At 40.7% G+C, this 21,596-nt stretch overlaps 1 protein-coding gene across 3 annotated transcripts in view; it reads left to right on the forward strand.

Annotated features, from left to right (window-relative positions):
* The window catches only part of SCUBE2 (signal peptide, CUB domain and EGF like domain containing 2), a 42,170-nt gene extending 24,996 nt beyond the window's left edge, over positions 1-17,174 (forward strand). For all 3 annotated transcript variants that reach the window (XM_069857629.1, XM_069857630.1, XM_069857632.1), the window contains 7 exons: positions 86-289; positions 9,115-9,282; positions 11,786-11,947; positions 13,143-13,340; positions 13,892-14,044; positions 15,145-15,224; positions 16,014-17,174. In XM_069857629.1, coding sequence (XP_069713730.1) covers positions 86-289; positions 9,115-9,282; positions 11,786-11,947; positions 13,143-13,340; positions 13,892-14,044; positions 15,145-15,224; positions 16,014-16,166 — 1,118 coding nt within the window. In that variant the 3' untranslated portion in view covers positions 16,167-17,174. The remainder of the gene's footprint in view (positions 1-85; positions 290-9,114; positions 9,283-11,785; positions 11,948-13,142; positions 13,341-13,891; positions 14,045-15,144; positions 15,225-16,013) is intronic.
* Positions 17,175-21,596: the final 4,422 nt, after the last annotated feature.

Genomic DNA, 21,596 nt, shown 5'->3' on the forward strand with positions numbered 1-21,596 from the left:
GTGATTTGCATTGGTTACTCTTCTAAATTGTGTAGGATTTTGTGCATGTTCACTTACAGCAGCTTTCATCCTTGCTACTTTTCAGACACATGTGATGTGCGTTGTGCTCGGAAAAAGACTGAAAAAAGATTCCGCAAAACCATCCGAACCTTACGGAAGACAGTCAGCAGGGACCAGTTCCGCATTCGTGTCTCTGGCATGGACCACGAAGTAGCCAGAAAGTCTCTCAAGCTATCAGAGCCTCTGCAGTCTTGTGGCACAGGACAGATGCATGTGGGTAACAGATGTGGTAAGTAAATGTAAATTAGGAACAAACTATCACACGTGTTTTAATGTTTTGCTCAAGTCTGATGAGTTTGAAAGGATTGTGGGGTATTTGTCCAGGAGAGAAGGCGGCTGCATGTGAAAGCTGCTGTTTGTGTTACTGAAAAATGCCTCTTGATGTATTTGTTATTGGCAATTCCTGTGTTATAAAGTAGACTAAGGGCTCTGTGCGTTGTGTTTTCTTATAGCTGATATGCAGCCTACAGAAAGCTCACGGATAGAAAATGTGGGAGTAGCATTAGGCACCAGTGGCCTCGGCATCACCAGTGTTATTTTTAAGATGACAATTGATACCTGGCGTAACACTGTTGCTGAACTTGTGAATATTTCATTTCTCTCTTGTTCCAAAGAAAAAGCTGAGCAGAATTTGATACAGTCACAGTATCTTTGCCAATTAAGCTATGAGTCCCAGAGAATCTTCATGACAGTTATAAATCCGTGGAGAATAGGGGTTTTGTTGGCCAGTACTGAGAAAAGTCTTAATTATCATGGTACTGGAGGGCACCACCATAATGCAGCCCATAATAAATGCTTCCAAAGCACAAAAGTTAAGGAGGGGGGTCAGATGTTATCTTAACAGTGGCCTAACAACCATGACAGCTAATTCACGCAACGCAGGGTAGGCAGCATGTAGGTGGTTTGGTGAATCAGCAAGCTTTTAAAATGCTTGTCAGACTGAATTAACACGTCTTGAGCAGCAACCCATTTGGCCTTGGAATAGATTTTCCCATTTAGTTTTGCTAACTCTGCAAAAACTTGGATTCATAGAACAGAAAGATGAATTAGTGTTGTTTAAAATATCCGTGCAAGCAAGAAAACTAGGGAATTACTCAAGAATTCTGTTCAAAAAAGCTGTACGCTTTCTTTTTGTGGTTTTTTTTTTTTGTAACATCGTGATAAGTCTGAAAAACTTGGCAAGTTCACCAAGATGTGTTTACATGGATATCTTCAAGCTGTTGCATTGGATGCTGGAGGAAGGCTTTGAAAAACTGTCTCAGTCTATTGTACAGAGCACAGTATGGGTTTCAAGCCATTTGTGATTTCATCTGGAAAAACAGCAAGGAGTAAGCTAAAAATACCACAGGTAGAGAAGGCAATGGGAGTTGCAATATGGATTTGGAGCAACAATTTTTTTTTTTAAGTAGCTGCAGAACTAGTTTAATTTTTCATTACAAATGAGAAGCTTATGTTGTATTTCTATGCTAGTTCAGACAGAAAGGAGGTTTTTGGAGAGTGCTTGGAAAACGCTTTGTTATGGTGAGCTCAAATAGCCTGTCCATAGTTAAATGGTCTTTGTGGGTGGTAGCAGGATTTTGGCCAACATGAGAAGGGAAGTGAGCATCCCTCTGTATGCTACAAGAAAGACATTGAGGTGCTGGGGCATGTCCAGAGGAGGGCAACGGAACTGGTGAAGGGTCTGGAGCACAAGTCTTAGGAGGAGCGGTAGAAGAAACTGGTTTTTTTTTTTTAGTCTGGAGAAAAGGAGACTGAGGGGAGACCTTATCACTCTCTACAATTACCTGAAAAGAGGGCATAGTGAGGCGAATATTGGGAAGGATCAAGTGACAGAACAAGAGGAAATGGCTTCAAGTTGCACCAGGAGAGGTTTAGACTGGATATTAGTAAAACTTATTTCACCGAAAGGGTTGTCAAGCACTGGAATAAGCTGCCCAGGGAAGCGGTTGAGTCACCATCCCTGGAGGTATTTACAAGTCCCGTAGATGTAGTGCTGAGGGACATGGTTGGGTGGTGGCATTGGCAGTGCTAGCTTAAGGGTTGGACTTGTTAATTTTAAAGGTCTTTTCCAACCTAAATGATTCTGTGCTTCTATGAAAACAGAGACATTGAGCATATGAAGACAATGTTTTGAAGAACAACTTGCAAAAATCAAGTCATTTCTGTTGCTGAATTGATGAAGTTTGCAGTTTGTCCAGTTTGCACTAGATATCTTAACAGGTACTGCTGTGAGCAGTGGAACTAGTAAGATATGATCCCCTGTGGGTCGCATGCCTTCTATTCCAACTTGATCATGTCTAAACAGGTGCAATCACTAATGAATCTTCTTTTCTTCAGGTGAAGTATTCAGACCATGTTCTGGTGTAGATTTGCTGTGATCAAAGAGGATACGAAACAGCCTTTTACTTGCAGGGATGCTAAGGACATCTCTCTCCTCCACTTGCATATTCCCTGCTTATTTACATTAAACCTACAGAAACTTAGTATTTTTGAAACCTCTCTGCATGCTTTGTCAGATTGCTGGAAACTGGATGGAAAATTCAGTAGTTGCTGAGGAGAGATAAAAGTACATGCAGAGGCCGTCTTGTTACATACGCCTCATTTCCTTAGAAAAGCTGATTGTCCCAGTGGGTATGGTAAAGGCAGCACTGGGCGGCTGCTGCTTTGACTGCCAGTCAGAAGGAACTATGGAATAGACTGAAGAGAATGGAGTGGGAACAGTGTGGAAGAAGAGGCAGAAGATAGTTCAGGGATGTGTGCGAGAGAGTCAATTTTTTTTTGGTTTTTGTTTTGCTTTGATCTGATCTGATTCTTTTGCGGAGCTGCTGACAACTTTGGGACAGGATTGGGACCCTGCTTATCTAAATACGATACTGATTCTGGGGAGAAAGTGATTCTGTAACAAGAAATACCAGGTCAACAGATGGATTCAGTACAGATGGTCTCTGGACAGGCAGAGAAGGGGATTTTTGCTCAGTCTGACCAGAGGAGCGGGAAGCAGGGAGGTAGGAAAATCAGTTTAGGTATTTACAAGTCTTCTGTGATGCAGATGGTGAGTGAAGTGCAAGTTTCAGTTTGTTGTTTTCAAATACATTTTTGAAAACAAAATACTTGGAGTATGGCTAGGTTAGAGACAGCTTTGTCAGACAGTCTTGTATTGCTTCTCTTACTGTGGTAGACTTCTTGTGGCACAGCCCTTTCTGAAACTTTAGTTGTATCTGAGCAGTGTAAGAGGACAAGTCCAGCTCCTGCTCTGACAGCTTTTGTTCCTGGTAAGTGGCCTGCAGTTGCAGCAGTAAGCTAAACTTCATTTGATTTCACACTTTAGGTGAAGTAGTACTTTTCTGAATTTTCCTTTCTTCACTCCTACTGTACATAGTGGAGCACAGCACAGAATAAAAGCCGAAGAAAGGCACCAGAAACAGATTAGAAGAGGTTTCCATTTCACCATTCTTAGTATGTTGAATGATTGCATGTCTGTCAGCTGTTTTTTAAACAGCTGTTGATGGTAAAAGGGAATTCGCTGCAGATTCTGAAGTGTGATGTGTTTTATTTCAAGTTTGCTGTTTACAGTTCTGTTTGGGATTTTCTGATGCTTTAAAGGTTCAGGTGTTGCATTTGTCTTTGCTACGTGTGAGCTCTGTATCAACGAATAAGCATACTTAGGATTGTCTCATGCTGATTAATGCCATGAAATCATGTGAATGGCTTCCAAGAGGCAACCAGCAGTAGGTCTCTACTAGTGTATATCACAGGAAGTGCATATAGGGAAATGAAACCCTCATCAACCTTCCCAGAGAACTGGATTTTCCTAGCAGGAGTGTGATACTTCCACATTAAGTAACTCTTATAAACATGCGTATTTGCGAAACAGTGCTTCAAGTCTGGATGAACCATTTGAGGATGCTGGAACTGCTGCATACTTCAAGAGGAGAAGATTTTTCTTGGAGAGAATGCAGTTTAATTCACTAAACCTAGCTCAAGTATTCATTCTCCAGTATGAAAGCTCTTAGACAGATTTAACAGCCAAAGACCAAGAAATACTTGCAATTTTTTTTCAGAAACTGATTTAGCAGAAACATCTGTATTGAAAGACTAGTTTTTCATATCTGTTGGGATTCTTTTGCCCTCACGCTCTTTCCACTGAGGGAGAAACAACAAGCAATTTAGCTGCTTTTCCATTGCATTAAATATCCCATCATACCTTGATCACAGCCCATAGAGCTGAAAATACACCTTGCCTGTTCCATTTAGTGTTTTTTGTGTTGGATACATGAACACTTTCAGATGGAAGGAGGCAGTGAAACATACCATTCCCTGAAACTGCTGTGTAAAAGAACATATAAACATGTCCCTATTGCATGGTAGTTGCAAGTGGATTCATCTAAAGAGTTGTCACTTCAGAGAACAGCAGGCATGACCAGCAGTGGTATAGGCACTGCTCTGATATCAATACTGAGCAGCTTTGTCTTGCATGGGAGGTGCTGATGCATTTCATTGCTCAGCATCCAGCAGTTTAGAGGATGCAAATATTAACACTTCATACGAAATTATGAACCATGTCTCAGAGTTTAGATGCGTGACAATATTGGCCTTCTGTAAGTATGAGAGAGATATTTGAAGAGAAAAGCAAAGTCCTGCCTGTCTTTGTAGTTGTTAAAATTAATGGTTGTGTTACTTAACAGGGAACTGTATGTTGGGTTTTTTTTAAAACAGTTTTATAAAAATCTGACAAGAAGAAATGAGTTCTCAAACAGGAGGAAGGATGCTATTTTCCTGCTAACGCGCTTGCTCTGGCAGTGATAGGTTTAAGCCATAAATCCTTGAGATGTGTAACCATTTCATGTGAGATAAACGTGTGAACCACTAAAAATCAATAACTTAAAGGATGCAGCTTCAGAATCAATTTTCATCAGTTGTTGGTGATTTTCCTTATAAAGTCAAGTCATCGTTCTTAAGAAAATGGTGAATTGGTGGATCATGACCTCCTTTATGAGGTTCACCTTCTCAGCCACTGAGATACTACAGCATTTGTCTAAAGGAGCAAATGCTCAAAGGCTAATGTGTTGAAAAGAGGGGAAGAGCCTTTAAATGTCTTTGTAGCTGTTAATCCTTGTTCCCTGTGGGCCCCTCTCCCCCCTCTCTCCTTTTCTTCTTGGTTTTGCATCAAAAAAGCTTTCACTTTTTTCCCCTTAAAAACAGCTGCATGAGACTCAAAACCGGGTTTTCAAGGGTATTGAAGACAAACAAAGCCATTTGCTGCAGAAATGAAGTCTACTAGAGGCAATTGGTTCTTTTGTTCATTTGGAGAAAACCAGTGAGGTTTCTGAAAAAAGGGCAAAGCCAGCCAGCAGATTTCTGATTTAATATCATCATTTGCAGATCTTCAGGTCTTGTTTTGACTGGGTATTTCCCCTGTGTCAGAGGGGACCATGCAATTTCTGGTTTTGTGAAATGAAGCTCAAACATTTTTCGTTTAATTTATACAAATGACGGGAAATGTTTAAAACATTAGAGGTATTTCTTGGAGGGGTTTTTTTGGTTATTTTTTTTGTTGTTGTTATTGGTTTTGTTGTTTTGGGTTTTTTTTTTTGAGAGTGTTCATTTGTGTCACCCTAATGTCATTCACAGTCCTGTGGGTTTCTATGGGATGATTCCCGTGTTTGCATAATATCCCTATAATTAATGTTACTGTAATTGAACTTAACACCAAGTCTGTTTGTTATGATAAATTGGACCCTGGTGAGTGCTGTGAGCTTTCCTCATTACCCCGGCTCTGTGAGCCAGTGGAATTGGATAGGAGTGGTGCATGTCTGGAACTTTTCTAGGTGGAAGATGGAGAATAGCTAGGAGCAGTTTACAGGGAATGTTTGGATCAAATTTTCTGGACGCTTGTACCACTTCGAAAAGCTTGGTTTGATGTAGTCATGTGAAGAACCTGATATGTCTAAGAACTTGAGACATTAAAGCTTGAGCATCACTTGGAGTAACTTTAATATTTGCATTGAATAATGAATATTTTTTACGTTGTGTATAACTAAATCTGTATCTGGATGCATTAACCTTTTTTTCTCATACCCACATAGGATCTACTAGGCCTTGAAGTGTTTAGTGTGTTTTTCAAAGTCAAAGTCAGGGAAGGATAGTTTTATACACTTTTCTAGGCAGTGCAATATTTAAAACTTCATTTTCTCAGTCTGTTGCCCAAATAGATATTCTTATTTTTGAGCAGTAGTTCGTACTGAAAGAGCAGGGTAGTCATTACTTGGCTTTCTCTGCATGTTGGGTCAGCCTGTCCTCTGTCCTCCCACTTAATCCTTTTCTCTCTCCAAGCAAGTTCGCAGGTGTACACAACTCTTTTTTTTTCAGCTAGTTTTGCACACCCTATTACAGTGGTGGTAGCTAGTTGGACTTTTTTTATAGTTTTCTTTCTATTGTTGCCACTTTTGGGACAATCAAAATTAAATACTTGAATTCATTGGTTTAGATCAAATGGAAAAGTTTTGTTTTGGCTTAGGTTGATTTTACACAGTTCCTGCGGTTCACTGTCTTAGCCCTGTGCTGCTTCTGTGGGGATGGCCACAGACACAGCCTGTGATGCTGCTGAGCTGCCACAGTGTGTCCCTGGGGCAGCCCGTGCTATTGGGAAACACGAGGGAAATGGGTCCTGAAGCAGCTGGAAAATTTAATTTAATAATTAATTTAATTAAACTTTCTGCCAAATTGCAGAAGTCCTGACAGATGATCAGCTCTAATACTTATGCAAGCGTTGCCTTTGTATCACCTTACACTTTATCTATAGTAGTAGTCTAGCTGCTGACCACTTAATTTGGCTTTGAACCCACAGACACAAAATGTGGATGAGGCAGGACAAAACTTGTGACTCTTGCCCCAGTCCTCAGATTCCTGGAAACCAAACATTATGTGGAGCTCATAGTGTGTCTCTGTGTGGAGCTAAGGCACAGAAGCAGACCATCTGATGCTTCTGCCCCATCTTTCTCTTGGTCTCAGAATTCAGTCACACAATGCATCTAGGAATCCCCCATGTTGAGGATCTCAGCGATGTCTGAGGAGACCATTTTAAGTTTACTTCCTCAATGCAAATTTTCAAAAATTAGACACTTTGCTAAATAATACTGGAAGAATTAGGTTAACTCAGTTTTATTCTGCAGGGAGGTCTACAGTTTTACAACATGCAGTTTCAAAGCAAGTGAGGTGCAGATGATAAAGTTGTCAAGAGAGATTTTTTGGGATAAATTCTCAAATATAACATTTTCATGAAGTGGTGGGCTTGACCACCTGCCTGGAACAGGTTTTCTTTGAGCTCTGTTAGCCAACCTACTGTTATGCTGGACTTGAAGCAAGTTCAGGAAACCTGAAGTACAGTTTTAAGGTTGAATTTCCATGGCTTAACCTGTCAATGTAAAATGGAATTCTGTTTAAAACAAAAGCAAAACAAAGACACAGACACATAGCCTACACCTGTGCTCCCCCCGCCAGTGCAAAAAACCCCCAAGCACCATTCCAAACTTGACACATGTTTAAAATGATGGGAAAAAGACTGGTTAAGGGGAGATAGCATAAAGCAAGTAGTCTCCAGCAAGGCAGCTCAAAGCATTGATTTCTCATAGAGCCATAAAGTTTTTTAAGGGAAGGAGATTTGCACTGGTCTTTCCCTTTCTTCTGAGTTTCTGAAGTCAGTAGCCACGTCTCAAAATCACCTTTACTAACTCTGATTGTCATCCCTTGTTGTGCAATTGTAAATAGTGCTCTCTTTACCTTATTGGGAATGCTGCAATGAAAGCCTTAATTCATTCATGTTTGTTAAGTTGCACAAAGAGTACAGAGATGAGTGTTCTGTAGCAATGTTTATAAGATGAAGAAAGGCTTGAGAAGTGTGGGAGCAAATGAACTTATATCCCTTGTGAGAACAGAAGTGATGTGTGCTGGAAAAAGTTACAACCAAGAGCTAATACTTCCTCACTAGCTTTCGTTGATAAACTACAACGAGTTGCTTAACCTGCTGTATTATATTTTTAAGAGGAACACTCACTTTTCCACTCAGTGTATCAGGCATAAACAAAACTCTTCATCACTGATCGTGACCCGTAGTTAATGCCCTGCTTGTTGTTAGACATATATCATGAAATGAAGCCAAAGCCAATTTAACTTCCTAACAAAACAGCTATTCACTGAGTGATTTATTGGAGCTATAAACATAAACTAACTGTTTATTATCATAACAGGTCTTTAAAGGGACAGAATTTTTCAGCACAGCTGAACAACTGCAACGGTGTTTTGTGCCTTTCCAGATCAGGGTAATAATTAAATTCTGGTACTGAAGCCAATTCTTTTGTGAAAATTTTGAAAACTAGAATTTTTCAAGGATATCCATAAATATTGCTAGGCTTGTCAGATAATATTGAAGTGGTGGTTTAAGTAAAATCAGTTGGATTGAATTAGTGCTGTCTATGCACTATACAGAATACAGCAATCCAGTGCACAGATAATCCTTATCCAAGATCCAGTATCAGAGGAATTGCACGAATATTTATCTTTAAAAGTCTTCGAGGCACTTAGTGTTTAGTTTAGAGAATTTGCACAATTACTTGTTCTTCTTGAGGTTTTCACACAGTTCAGTAACACCAGCGGTTGTGAAGTATGAATATTCGAAAAGATTAAAATACTTACAGAAATCTGGAAGTATATTTTTGCCATCTTAGGTTCAGTACTAAATTACTTCATTAGGGTGGAGTTCAAGACTCTTTTAGCTAGGGAAAGGATGCAATCACTACTTATTACACTCTACTGACCAGAGGATACTGGACAGTCCTTTGTAGCCTTGCAACAATGGCACTGGCTCCAGCTCACTGGCACCAGAGGTTATCAATGCCTGTTTCAGTTTTACAGGGTATACTGCATGTATTGAGTTCTGAAACCCTGGCTCCCACCTCCCAAGTAAAGAAGAGAGCAGTTTCACTGTGGGGTTTTGGGTCCTGTGCAGGCTCACTAACATACCTATAGGTTAAAGCAAGTGTGTTCTTCCTTTTCTAGACCAGTGCTCACCAGGCGAATATTCTCCTGATGGCTTCAAGCCCTGTCTGCCGTGTCCCCTTGGAACATACCAGTCTGAAGCTGGGAGAGTATCTTGCTTTCCCTGCGGAGGAGGTCTAACAACAAGACATAGTAGTGCATCCTTGTTTCAGGACTGTGAGACCAAAGGTAAGGTCAAGATTTATTTGATGAACTGCATTGCTCTAAGGCAGAAGTAACTGCTACTGCTGCTACAAGTGGGGCATTCAAAGAGTTATAATTGATTTCTATACAAGACTTGAGAAGAGGCGAGATACATGGAAACTGTGAAGTCGTTGATATGTGAAGAGTCATAAAGGAACAGCAGGGAGAAAAATTCTCAAGAAAAGAAATCCAAGAGCAGCATGCCTTATTGACATTTTGAGTTTTAACACAGCAGCAACATGAAAATGCAGAGGAGAGAGTTGCAGTCATGAAGGATAAAAAAGCAAATAGTTTCTTCATGCTCGTAATGAGGAACTGGCTTGGATGCCTTGGAATATAGCTAGAAAGCCTAGAAAGCATTCAGCTTGACCATGCAGTATCTTAGGCAGCCCTCTAAGTTTGATCAAAGTGGGGCTGACATGCAATCAGCTCCCAAGGTTTCCCTCAAAGGAGTGAGAATCGGGTGGAGATCATATTTAAAAGTGGAGGAATTTCCGTAGCATGTTGGTTATCTAAAATGTAAAAGGCTGAAAGTCAGCTATGAGGTTGTCTTTGGAAATGTTAATAAAAATATCAGTCCATGGAGAGAAATATGAAATGTTAATCAGTGTGGAGGTTTACTGAATGTCTTAAAGCTTGAGTAAAAGAACACCACTTTTATCAAAATCACATGAAGAAAAAGTGTTAATAGAAAATCTGCTGCTGTAGAGTAGAAATAAGGGATAGAAACAAGGTCTTGAGGCATGCATTTGGTGGTGGTTAAAGAGCTCTCTGGTGTCAGTTAAGGTATGTTTACTATTGAGAATTGCAACATAATAGAAGAATTTTGCAGTATTGTTGAAGAATCAACATCACTGGTAATAATGCTATAGTTAATAGACTTTTTTTCAGTGAAGAATCACTGAATCCACAAATGCTCTTGTTTCATTCTTAGAGCTTTAGCTTATAAAATTAAAAAAGAACACATTAAAAACCTTGGGTCAAGATAAGAGGAACTGATTTCAGCTTTATTTAACACAAACAAAACCAAGTCTGTAAATGAAGTTCAGTTTGTAAGTTAGAGTAGAGATTAAAGGAAATTTTTGTATTAATTGGAATGAAAAGCTCAGGGATTTTCATGTAGAAGAGGCCACATGAGACATGGAATCACAGATGCAAGAACTGTTTGGAACTTACATTTGAAGCATTTGGATTGGAGGGTGGAGCACATAGGGAAGGACTTCAGGCTGAGCCGGCTTACAAAGCTCGACAAGACTAGAGTTATTTGGGAGTAAACAGAGCTTAAGAGGAATAGAAAAGAGGGACTGTGCAGTAAAGAAGCCAGTATATGAAAGGCAAGGTACTAAATTATTTTGATGTTAAGCTGAGAGGTAAACTTGCCAAATGAGGTAAAAAAAATAGGAAAATATTTTAATTCCTTTTTAGCCCCATGAGGAAAGAGGGCAAGGAAAAAGAAGCAAGATGGTGATGGAGTTAAGAGCAAAGACAACCTATGGGTGATAATCTTGATTGCTTTTTGTCAGGTTTCAGTACAGATGATGATGGGCATAGATGCAGATACTGAATAGCTAAGCAAAATTAAATGAAAAAAAGCATATTAGAGATGTAAGCAAGTGTTTGGGGTCCTGTATTCTCAGATTGCACTGGGAGAAGAGATTCTTCTTATGTGCATACAGGGATCTAGGAAAGAAGTTTCAAATCTGCTAGAAACCTTTTTCCTTCTACATCTGTCTATCTCATGTCTAAAACTCCACAAAACTCTGTTGTTTATAAAAGAATTTGTGTGTCAGAACGGCATCTTTCTTTGGTGATGCAGAAGGTGCTCTCAGCAAATCCTGTGATGACTATAGCTTATGTGTCTAGCTAACATGATGATTTGCATGATGTGATGAAATGAAGTAGCAGCAGATCTCGTCAGGTGGCTTTACCCTGAGTCATGGCCTGTTGTTGCAGGCAGTATGGGATTGTGAGAGAATGTGACAATATATGAGTTTAGTCACTAATGCTGATGCAATATAACACTTGTAGGGGGCCAAAGTCTTAGACCTCTGCTTGTGATGATCTGATTGCAGGGGTGTACTAGGATACAGCAGAAGTGCACATGGTGCTTGACGTAAGCTGGCAAGGAAAAAAGGTTCAGTTAGTATTTCTACATACGGTTCATCTTCCAAGTCAAATGTCAGTGGCTAGACCATCTGGTAATATACTGTTCTACTTGGTGTCCTGCTTACAAAACTATTGTGATTATGCTCACTCTCCCTTATCTTTTATCACTGCTTCCACACAGAACTGCTCTACAGTGTTGTGTTTGGGGCTTTTGGATTTACATTAAGTGAGGTTCAATTATCCTGCTTTTTTGTCCCTCAGTTTATTAATGTGGCATTTCAGTTATTGAAATTATACTAGGTTCTGTAGAAATGCATAAGATCACATTCTAATGTGCTACTGCCACTTCTAAAACAATGCTGCATGTTTAATTACTCTCCAGTTCAGTGTTCACCTGGCCACTTTTATAATACCACAACTCATCGGTGTATTCGCTGCACAGTTGGGACATACCAGCCTGAGTTTGGACAAAATTACTGTATTTCATGCCCTGGAAACACCACTACTGATTTTGATGGGTCAACAAATATAACACAGTGCAAAAGTAAGTATAGGAAGGTGATTTTGATGATCTCGTGAAATAAAAAGACTGGGCCATTAATATTCAAAGCGGCCCTAAGGGCAAAATTTAGCTTTGCTCCAGGGAGCTTGGAGAGAAGGCAGTGGAATTGCTCCTCTTTTGCTGCCTGCCTGCATCTCATCCCACCTGGCTTACTGAGGTCCATGAGAGACCATTTCTGCAGACTGTTTTCATCATTCTTGTTAAGGTAAGTGATGATTGTGTCTTGCTAGTTGGTGCTGGGTCACTCTGGGTCTTGCTATTAATTTTTTTTTCCTATGACATAGCCAACAGTGTGTTCTCAGCACTCTTGATTTCTTTCTCTCCTATTAAAAGGATTGGGAGTTAGCTTACAAAACTTAATAGCTCTGGTACCATTTCTTCTTAATAACCTTCAAAAGAGGCAGTTACAGAGAGAACCACTGTTCTAGATTGTGGTAGCTCTAGTGTGGGAAGCTGAGTGTAAGTCAAAGCGGAAAGATAGAGGGCGGAGAGGCAACTCCTCAAAAGAATGTCTAGAGACATTTATGCACACAGATGTATATACACATCACATACATAGAAATATATTTGCAGGAACTGTATGTCTCACTTAAAGAATCTGTTCCCGGAGTGTGTCACAGCTGCGCATCACTGTTACAGTGCTGTATTGCCCAGATGCTTGTGGCCACATAAAGTCAGGAAGCACAGACTCCTGTGCTGGGATTCACCTTCTCTTGCTGCCTAGAATATTGATCTGTGCAGATAAAGGGCCTGCTGTTCTCCTTGTTTTGTGCTGCTGCAGGCATGGTGCCCAAGCAGAGCACCTCGGTCTCCAGTTAACTTCAGCTGATATTTCTATAAAAATGTTCTATGTGGTTGAAGTAAGTGGACCATCCTTGTTTTGTCATTCTGTTTCCTCCTACAACTGCATTGCCATCTGGCTGTGACTTGGTTGATAGCACTTACCATGTTAACTGGCATTAATCTATATTTTTATATCTCAATATTGATTAAAACACAAAGATAGAAACAGGCAGCAGTGTGAAGTGATGCTAGCAAAGAGAACTGTACCTGCATTAGATGCCAGCAGAAAAGTTTGTGTGCGTGTCACCCATGTACTGTTTCTCACAGGGACTGTAGAGAAAGCTGTAGGATGACTTCACTTTGCCTAGTCTTGTGTATTGTATTGCTTTTTCAGATAGGCAGTGTGGAGGTGAACTGGGAGATTACACTGGATATATTGAATCACCAAACTATCCTGGGGACTATCCTGCAAACACTGAATGCACCTGGAATATTAACCCACCGCCAAAGCGCCGTATTCTGATTGTGGTTCCAGAAATATTTCTACCAATAGAAGACGAGTGTGGGGACTACCTGGTGATGCGAAAAAGCTGTAAGTCTGAAATCTCTGCAGAGGAATGTGATATCTGTCTTAGTGTGCAATACAGGTTTGTAGCGTGCATTGCTGTTTACATAAATTAAACGTAGCCTGCCTGGTTTCTACCTAAGACCAGAAATATCTTTAAACGGCAAACTGAGAAATCCTATTTGGTGATGCTGCTCCACTGGTTTAGGTGAAACAAAGGTGCAAGGCCATTATGTGTCAGACAACTCTGAGAGAAACATTGTTAAGAAAGGATAGATGGTTCAAGCTGGCTCGTAATGAGGTATGCTAAGCAGTTCTAGCCTGGGTTAGGAAAAAAGGAGTTACATGTGAATAAACAGCTTCAGTTTCTAGGTATTGGCATCTTCCAGCAGTTGACTGTCTTTTAGGCAAAGGCAAAATATTCCTTGACCAAGAAATCCTTCACAGATGGCCTGCCACATTTTGAGGAGTTTTATTAACACCAGGAAGCATTTCTTGTCACATAGTTTAATCTCTTTAATCATTTGTTAATGTGAAGCATTGTCAGAAAACTGCCTATTGTGTGTTTTCTTTGAAAGCTTCTTCCAACTCTGTGACCACGTATGAAACCTGTCAAACCTACGAACGTCCTATAGCTTTCACTTCTAGATCGAAGAAGTTGTGGATCCAGTTCAAGTCGAATGAAGGGAACAGTGCCAAAGGATTCCAAGTTCCTTATGTAACGTACGACGGTAAGTGGATGTGAGCAGCTGAGCCAATGTGGACTAGTGCAGCTGCAGCAGTGCAGAACTCCTTGTGGGCTCCTTGACCCTACTAAGCAGCAGGGTAACCCAATGCTCTTGGCAGTGCTGCTATGAGACTACTTCCAGTAGCTGTTTTCATTTAAAGCTAGTTTAAGAAACTCTGCGTTGCATTGCAGTCCTAAGTGCCACTGTGTTTCCAGTCTTCCACAGATGTAAACAAAGAGCTGAGGTTTTGGGTTCTGACCTGCAAAATACAGAGCTCAGAGCCATAATCTGGTGTTTACGCTTTTTTGTGCCTTTCCAGTTCTGGGTTGCTTCAGGTGGCAGCAGAGTGCCCCCAGCTGGGAACTGGGCAGGGCCTGAGTGCATGTAGTTTATCATTCTGTTGCAACCATCTGTAATCTAGTACCAGCTGGTAAAATATCTATATTGAAAAGAGCTTGATGGGCAAAAGTTTCACCCTGTCCTTGTCAGAGTCACCAAGAGTGAAACTGGAGCTGAAGCTTTGCACTTCAGCATAGGTGATGTGAAAATGATATGGCACATTTCTGTTCACATTGGATTAATTGTGAAGGAGTCGTCCTCACTGTGGGCTGTACAGTTTCATCAACAATAGGTAATTAATTAAAAACATCTCCTTCCAAAACATTCCAAGTTTTGACTGAACAGAGCTGGGGGAGTGTTGCCTTTTTAGGAAACTTCCTGTTATCTTTTTTCTTTTCCTTCTTACTGTAGAACAAAGTTAATAACAGATTGTGGGTATTTACATGAAAGTTTCTGCAGTGCAGTTGTTTTGAAGTGAGCTGCTTTGTTACAGTATATGCTGCAGTCCTAGATGCATTATGATTTCTTTTGCTTTTGATAGATTGATTGGCGTTGAGTAGTTCAGCAGAGTACACTGTTTTCGTAATAAACAGGTTTTTTAGTTTCATTACAAAAAACCATTTGCAGTATTTTACGTCTGCCAATACAAGGGCCAAATACCACTGGTTCTTTTGGGGGTAGGGCTTACACGTGTAAACAAGGGGAGGTATTGAGTATGCAAGTGAAGTGAACCTGCAGATCACTCTTTTGTGCATTCCCTATAGAGGATTACCAAGAACTCATAGAAGACATTGTTCGGGATGGTAGACTTTATGCATCTGAAAATCATCAAGAAATACTTAAGGTATATTCTTTTCACTAAACATGTTGAGTTTGATTGAAAATGACCCTATTTTGTGTCAGTTAGGTTGCCTTGTGGTCTGCATTAAACGTGTTCCTTGATGTACTACCCATATGCCACTTCAGGGGTGAATCAACGTGTCCTGAATGTGCAGAGCAGTGGGTATGAGACCCTGTGCCCTGCGATCAGATTAAAGGTGGGTCAGACCTACTAGGGAAATCTGTGGTGAAGATAGTCCCTTGAGCGCAGGCTGTGCTGGAAACAATCAGTGGAGTGAACTGAGGAACATGGGATTTGATCTCTTGGAGAAGCACTTGGTGCTGCTACTTGTAGCCTGTAGATTAGCAAGGGCTTTTCCTCCCTGAGTGAAAAAAATCTCTGTGGAATTCAGTTCTCTAACCTTGATTGGGGGACAGCTGAATGTGCGTGTTAAGTGGATATCATCCCAAGTAAACCTTTCTTTTGCTGGATATCAGATCCTATGTTTGTTTTGTGGGGTATATTTTTTTGTTTGAATTGGGTTGTGGGGTTTTTTGGTTGTTTTTTTCCTGTTCTTGGAAGCATGAGGAGGGGAGAAATGCTGGTGGTGCTAATGATAAATGTGAAACTCCAGTAACTTCCCTGGGGCCTGAGTGTCAGCCTTAATCCGCTAATTTCTGGGCCCCTGAAACATTACTACTTGAAAAGTAAACTGTCCGTAGTATTTTATGAGTTAATCAGTTGTTAAGCTGTGGTAATACTGACCCTAACTCCTATGTGGAATTGCTGAAAAATCTGCTTTTCTTTTTCTAGGACAAGAAACTGATAAAAGCATTGTTTGATGTGTTGGCACATCCACAGAACTATTTCAAGTACACAGCCCAGGAGTCAAGAGAGATGTTCCCAAGATCCTTCATTCGGCTGCTGCGTTCTAAAGTTTCCAGATTTTTGAGGCCTTACAAATAGTTGGCACTATATTTGAAAACTTAACCAGCCCTGGGCATGCACAGAGGGGTTGTGGTAGGTGGGACTGCTTTCTGTGTTTTACGCACTGGCAGAGAAACTCCAGGGAAGCTTGCCAACTCTGTTCTTGGCAGAGTTTGCCTTTCTCAGCTAATATAAATATTTTGGTGAACAGAATTTTGATTCCTTTCCAGATAATACCTTTTGGGTACCACAGATACTTCAGAGGTCTCTGAATTAGAGACTGCCCATAATTTCTGTACCGAATGGTGCCAAGCGGAAGTTTGAAGAGCTCTGTCCTGTTGTTTCATTAGTAGCTCTAAAAGCTAATGAGGCCAGACACGCTAAGTAGTGTGGTTTGGGATGAGCTCTGGGCTGCCATTAATGCATTTTACCTCAACAAAGCTGGGTTCATGTTTGATCTTGCTGAAAGTGAGAACAAGATTAATCTCTCTCTTTTGCTGTGCAGTAAATTCACAGCTAAGATTGAAATAGTTTTAGTCCAAACCAGTGAGTCCAAGAATTGCACAAGGTGTAATTTTTCTCTGAACTACATGTTGTATGAGGCGTACGGAGGAATATGCAAAGGGCTGAGTATTAACTTGAATGCTCTGGGTCTGAATCACACTGTATTCATGCTAATAACCTATTGGTTTAAATAGAGAGATAGCAGAATAAAACCAGGGCACCATAGGAATGGAAAACAGACCCTGGGCTGTGGGACACTTGCATTTTAAGTTGGCTGCAAATGTTACAACAGAAAAGATTTTGTGCTAAATCCCAGTGCTCTCCCTGTGCATAGGCCTGGGACAGCATGAGGCACCGACTCTTCCAAGTGGTATAAAATTCTTTCCTCTGAGCACCTGCAGATGAACACACAAGCCCCACTTTAAATGCAGGCTTTGCATAGATTATTCTCTTGTACATCACTGTTTAAACCTGTATAAGGTTCTTACATGAGCCTCAACCCTTATATTCCTTATCTTGTCTGAGCACCTTGCAGTGGCCTTGTTGAGCAGAGAAGGGCTGTGCTCCCTGTCTTGCTGGAAAGAAATGGGTGTACAAAGATATTCCTTACCAAACTGTGACTACAAAAGTCGTCTATGCAAAGTACTGTTCAAGGTTTCCAAACTCTGTCCTTTTTCTCAGGCTGTTTTTCTTACATGAGAGAGAGCTATTCTGAATGGGCCTGTCAGGAGAACTATGTTGATTAAAATGTTGTCTCAGTGCTTTTCTGTCCCCAATTACATCACTGTCCTCTGACCATGCAAACCATTTCCTCAGTGTCGTGCACCTTCTGGGCTTTCTGTCATGAAGGGAGGTGGCTGCAGTCCTGTTCATTTGGAGAAGAGCTTATGACCTCTATTTTTCAGTCACTGGCAGCACCAAGAGGTGCAGCAAGCGCCAGACCTCCTCCATGTGCCCCCTTAGGAGAGCTACTGAAATTTCACAGTGTGGCCAGGACAAATTCTCCCTTTCCCAGGGTGTGTGGAGTCCAATCTCCTTGAGTTCCTTGCATTGGCACGTGGCATTTAACTGTTGTATGTGAATAATACCATGGCCACGGTGTGACAGATGAAAAGCCTGAAGACTCTTTGTTACACTGTTAGGAGCAAATGAATACTACCAAACGCAGCCTTGCTGAACTGTTGTGCTGTGGCAGCCGTGTTCTGCGGCTTGTGAGGCAGTTGCAGCCTGTGTGGTGAGGAAGCGTCTCGGTCATGGTGTGATGCAGGGGCAGTGGCCTGAGGCCACAGCTAGGAAGCCAAACCTCTCTGGATGGGGTGGTATGATGCTGTCTTCCTCTTGCTACTGCCCTGAAAAAATTGCTATGGTCTAGGCAGAGGAGGGACTTGGCGTGCGTTGCTGCCAAGAGGGAGAACTGTGTCCTAGTTGGCTGCACTGAGGCTCCTGCTCCGTATCAAGAGTTGCTTGTGGGTTTATGTGGCTGCGTGTTGAGTGTCTGTTCCAGCAACGAGGCTGCCAGGCTTGCAGCAAAGGGAGCAAACAGAGCTGGAGGGGTGGATGGGGGCAGGGGTTGGGTTAGTAGGACAGAGGAGAAAGAACCCAGGTCCTTGTGCATTCCTGGCTGCTGTTCATCCTGGACACAGTCCCTGCTGCCTTTGTGGGGCGGGAGGACAGGACTTATCTTGAAGAAGGTTTGAGGCCATGTGGTTGATGAGAGGAATGGCTAAGGGATGCCAAAACAAGAGGAAGGATGGTAGGAAAGGCTTTGCTATGTCTGTGGTGAAGTGTATTTTTATGGTGAGGTCCCAGGAAGGTATTTCAAGCTAGTTTCCCTCTGGCTAAAAAGCCTCTACTGCTCTATGGTTTGTGGCTTCCCCTGCCAGGTGCAGTGTCAGTGAGTTGCAGTGAGCCATCATCTCTATGTGGGAGTGGAGCGCTTTGAAATGGGAGAGATGCTACAGTTCTGCTCTGAGTGCATGGGTGAGTTAAAGGCTTGCTGGTGGGTCACTGGGAGGAAGAGGACCGTGGTGTGCCAGTGTCTGGGCCCAGCCCAGCAGAGTGGCAGAGCTGTGTGCTCTCTGCCAAAGGAAGCAAACCAGTTCTTGCTGTATTCCCTCCCAAGAAGGCTGCAGATCTGAACATTTCTGTTTCATATTGCTGAGTGACACACAAATCAGAGTGATTGGTTTCAACAAGAGTTCAAGAAAACCAAAGTTGTGAGACATCCAAATATTTTTAATTGGTGAGACTGAGCTTTCTTGTTCTGTGCATGAGTTACTGACTTGAGCTCTGCGCTGCACCTCATCTCGTAGGCACACTGATCTTGCTCCGCAGGGCTGCTTTGGGACCAGCAATTCGCCTTCCACCTGTGCAGTGGATCTCAACTTTGATTCTCTGTTGTGCCCATGTGCACAGGCCGTTTTCGTTGTTGTGTGTGGAAGGAGAGGGATGTATCAGTGTGGTGTTGGGTCTGAGGAGAAAAGCCTGCCTTTTCATGAAGAAGAATCCTTTTTCTCCATAGCCCTGTGTCTTCTACATAAAAAGGAAAATGACTCGGAAGCACTTCTGTTACCCTTGATCTATTGTTATGAATCAAAATTTCCCCTTATACTATCAATCCTGTGTGTGCTGTAAAAAGTGATAATTCTGTAAAAAGGAAATTTCTGTCATCTTAAATACTGGAAGAAGTGATAACCATTGCAGAAAGTTGTAACACTTGGCATTGTATCTGCATAGTGATGGTAGTGACTCTGTAGAAATTTTAATTTCTACTTCCTGTGCGGTTGTAGAGTGATGTTATGTTTTGGCAACAAATTATTCAAAAAAAGTTTAACCTTATAAAACAGGATTTAACTTTTGAAATAATAAATAGCGTTAACTGGATGACTTAATATCACCTACATGAGGTAAGCATAAGGATCTTTTTCTTGGTTGTAAATTAATGTAAAGCGTTTCAGACTGTTATTCTTAATAAGAGAAATAAACCAGTGAACTTTTAGTTGCATGAAAACCTTGGCTAATATTTTTAGTTGTCTTTGTGCTAAATAATCGTTTTGTGACAAAATTAATGTTTGCGTAGAAAGTTATTGCACATCAGATAGACTTTATCCTAGGAACATCTGCTTACCATTGTGTTCTGTTTCATGTAGTATATTATTAGCTTGCATATATACCCATGAAGATACGATTGTTCATATATTTAGGGGTGCACATATTTCTGGCTAGTATAATACCAGAATTATCCTGGTGTTAATTCTAATAATTATGCTAGAAATGTATCCTATATGATGAGCTGGAGTCAATTGGCCTGTTGTAACCAGCTGTATGAAGGCAGAATAAACTACTTGAAGCTCTCCAAAGTATTTTATCATTTTGTAGATTAATCTCTCCCAAAAATCCCTTGTTTAAATTTAAAAGTAATAAAACCCAGGCCAAAACAAGGTGAAAATCTCTGTTAAAAGTTCCCATAATATTTTTAAGATTATACCACAGTTTCATCTGAGATTTTCACTTACTTAATTTCTTAGAATTTAAAAATACAATTATAACACAGAAATTTGTAACTGAATTGGTCTATAATAATTTTTAATACTGTTTTTCTGTATTTGTTTCTGTGATAAGTTGAGATTATTAGTTGCAGCCAATCTGCCAAACTTCTATTAAAATAATCCAAGTATCTCCTTAATTTATTCAATTGTTTGTTTCACCCTTAGCTTCCTTTGCTCAGAGGATCAAGGCCTGACTTGTATTAAACCGAAAGTAGCCATCCAGGTTCATTTGGTCTGTTTTTGGAAAATACAACTGTGCAGTTCAGCTGTTAGCTGTAGAAAGCTGATATTGATTTATGTGGAAAAGGAAGCAAAGTAAATGACATACTTTTCCATGATCTTTATATTCCTGTATGGTGCCACGAGGCTAATTGCAGCAGAAAACTGTTACCCAAATATTTTTCCTGGTATTGTGAATGCTACCACCTGCTAGGTTGCAGTGATGGTCACCTGAGCACTTGGATACCCTCAAGGACGAGCAATGTCAATATGAGATATCTTGTGAACTCCTAGAGCAGTGGGAGCTGAAATTCTGACTGGGACTTTTCGGTGTTTACATAACAGAAATAAGTAAGAGCAGAACATAGAGAGCAAGATTTGAAGCTTATTTAAATCCAAGGAATCAGAAGAGGTCTGATAGGGGTAACCAGGAAGGATTGATATTACAATAATCCTTGGGAACAGCATGCAAGGATAGTGATCTGCAAATATTTCTGAATCACATAGAAAAAGCATTTAATTTTATCATGCATATAGATGATATCCCATCAATGAAATAGATGCTGAATGTAAAACCTGTCACAACTGATATGTACAAAATGTTCCTTTTAATGTTGCTCCATTCAAACTGTGTTGGTGCAAGGCTGCTGCTGGAAGAGACAAACAAGTACTTTTCAAAGAACCTGAACCAAATTCAGGGTTGGTTCAAGTAAGTTTGTTTCTTTCTAGGTGTCCCTGGAACCAATCTGTCCTACAACACATCTTGCTGCTGCCTATTTAATTTGAACAATTCTTTTGCACGTAGGCAGATTTTCACACACTGTTGTGGAGCTCGCCTTTCCACAAGATATATCCTGCTGTCGCTGTAGAACACCAGTGAGCAGTGATGCAAATATAGCATCTGCGGGGAAAATAGGAGTTACAGTATTCAAGGGACAGGTTCTGCTCTCAGAAGGTAGGTCTACCTAGTTTCCCTCCACGTCAGTGCAAATAATGTATGGTGTTCTGCATGTTGCTCTTTTAGACACCTTATTAAGCTACTGTTAAGTGGTAAAAAGGGAGAAAAGAAAAAAATCTTCCTCTGTTTTAATGTGTATGTTAGTGCAGCTGTTGCTCTGATTAAACAAATTTTGAGAAGTAATAAAGTTATTTTTAAGTTTATGAAATAAAGCCTGCTTAGTACACAATGAAAAAAATA

Source organism: Phaenicophaeus curvirostris, chromosome 5, assembly GCF_032191515.1.
Source record: "Phaenicophaeus curvirostris isolate KB17595 chromosome 5, BPBGC_Pcur_1.0, whole genome shotgun sequence".
NCBI lineage: Eukaryota > Metazoa > Chordata > Aves > Cuculiformes > Cuculidae > Phaenicophaeus > Phaenicophaeus curvirostris.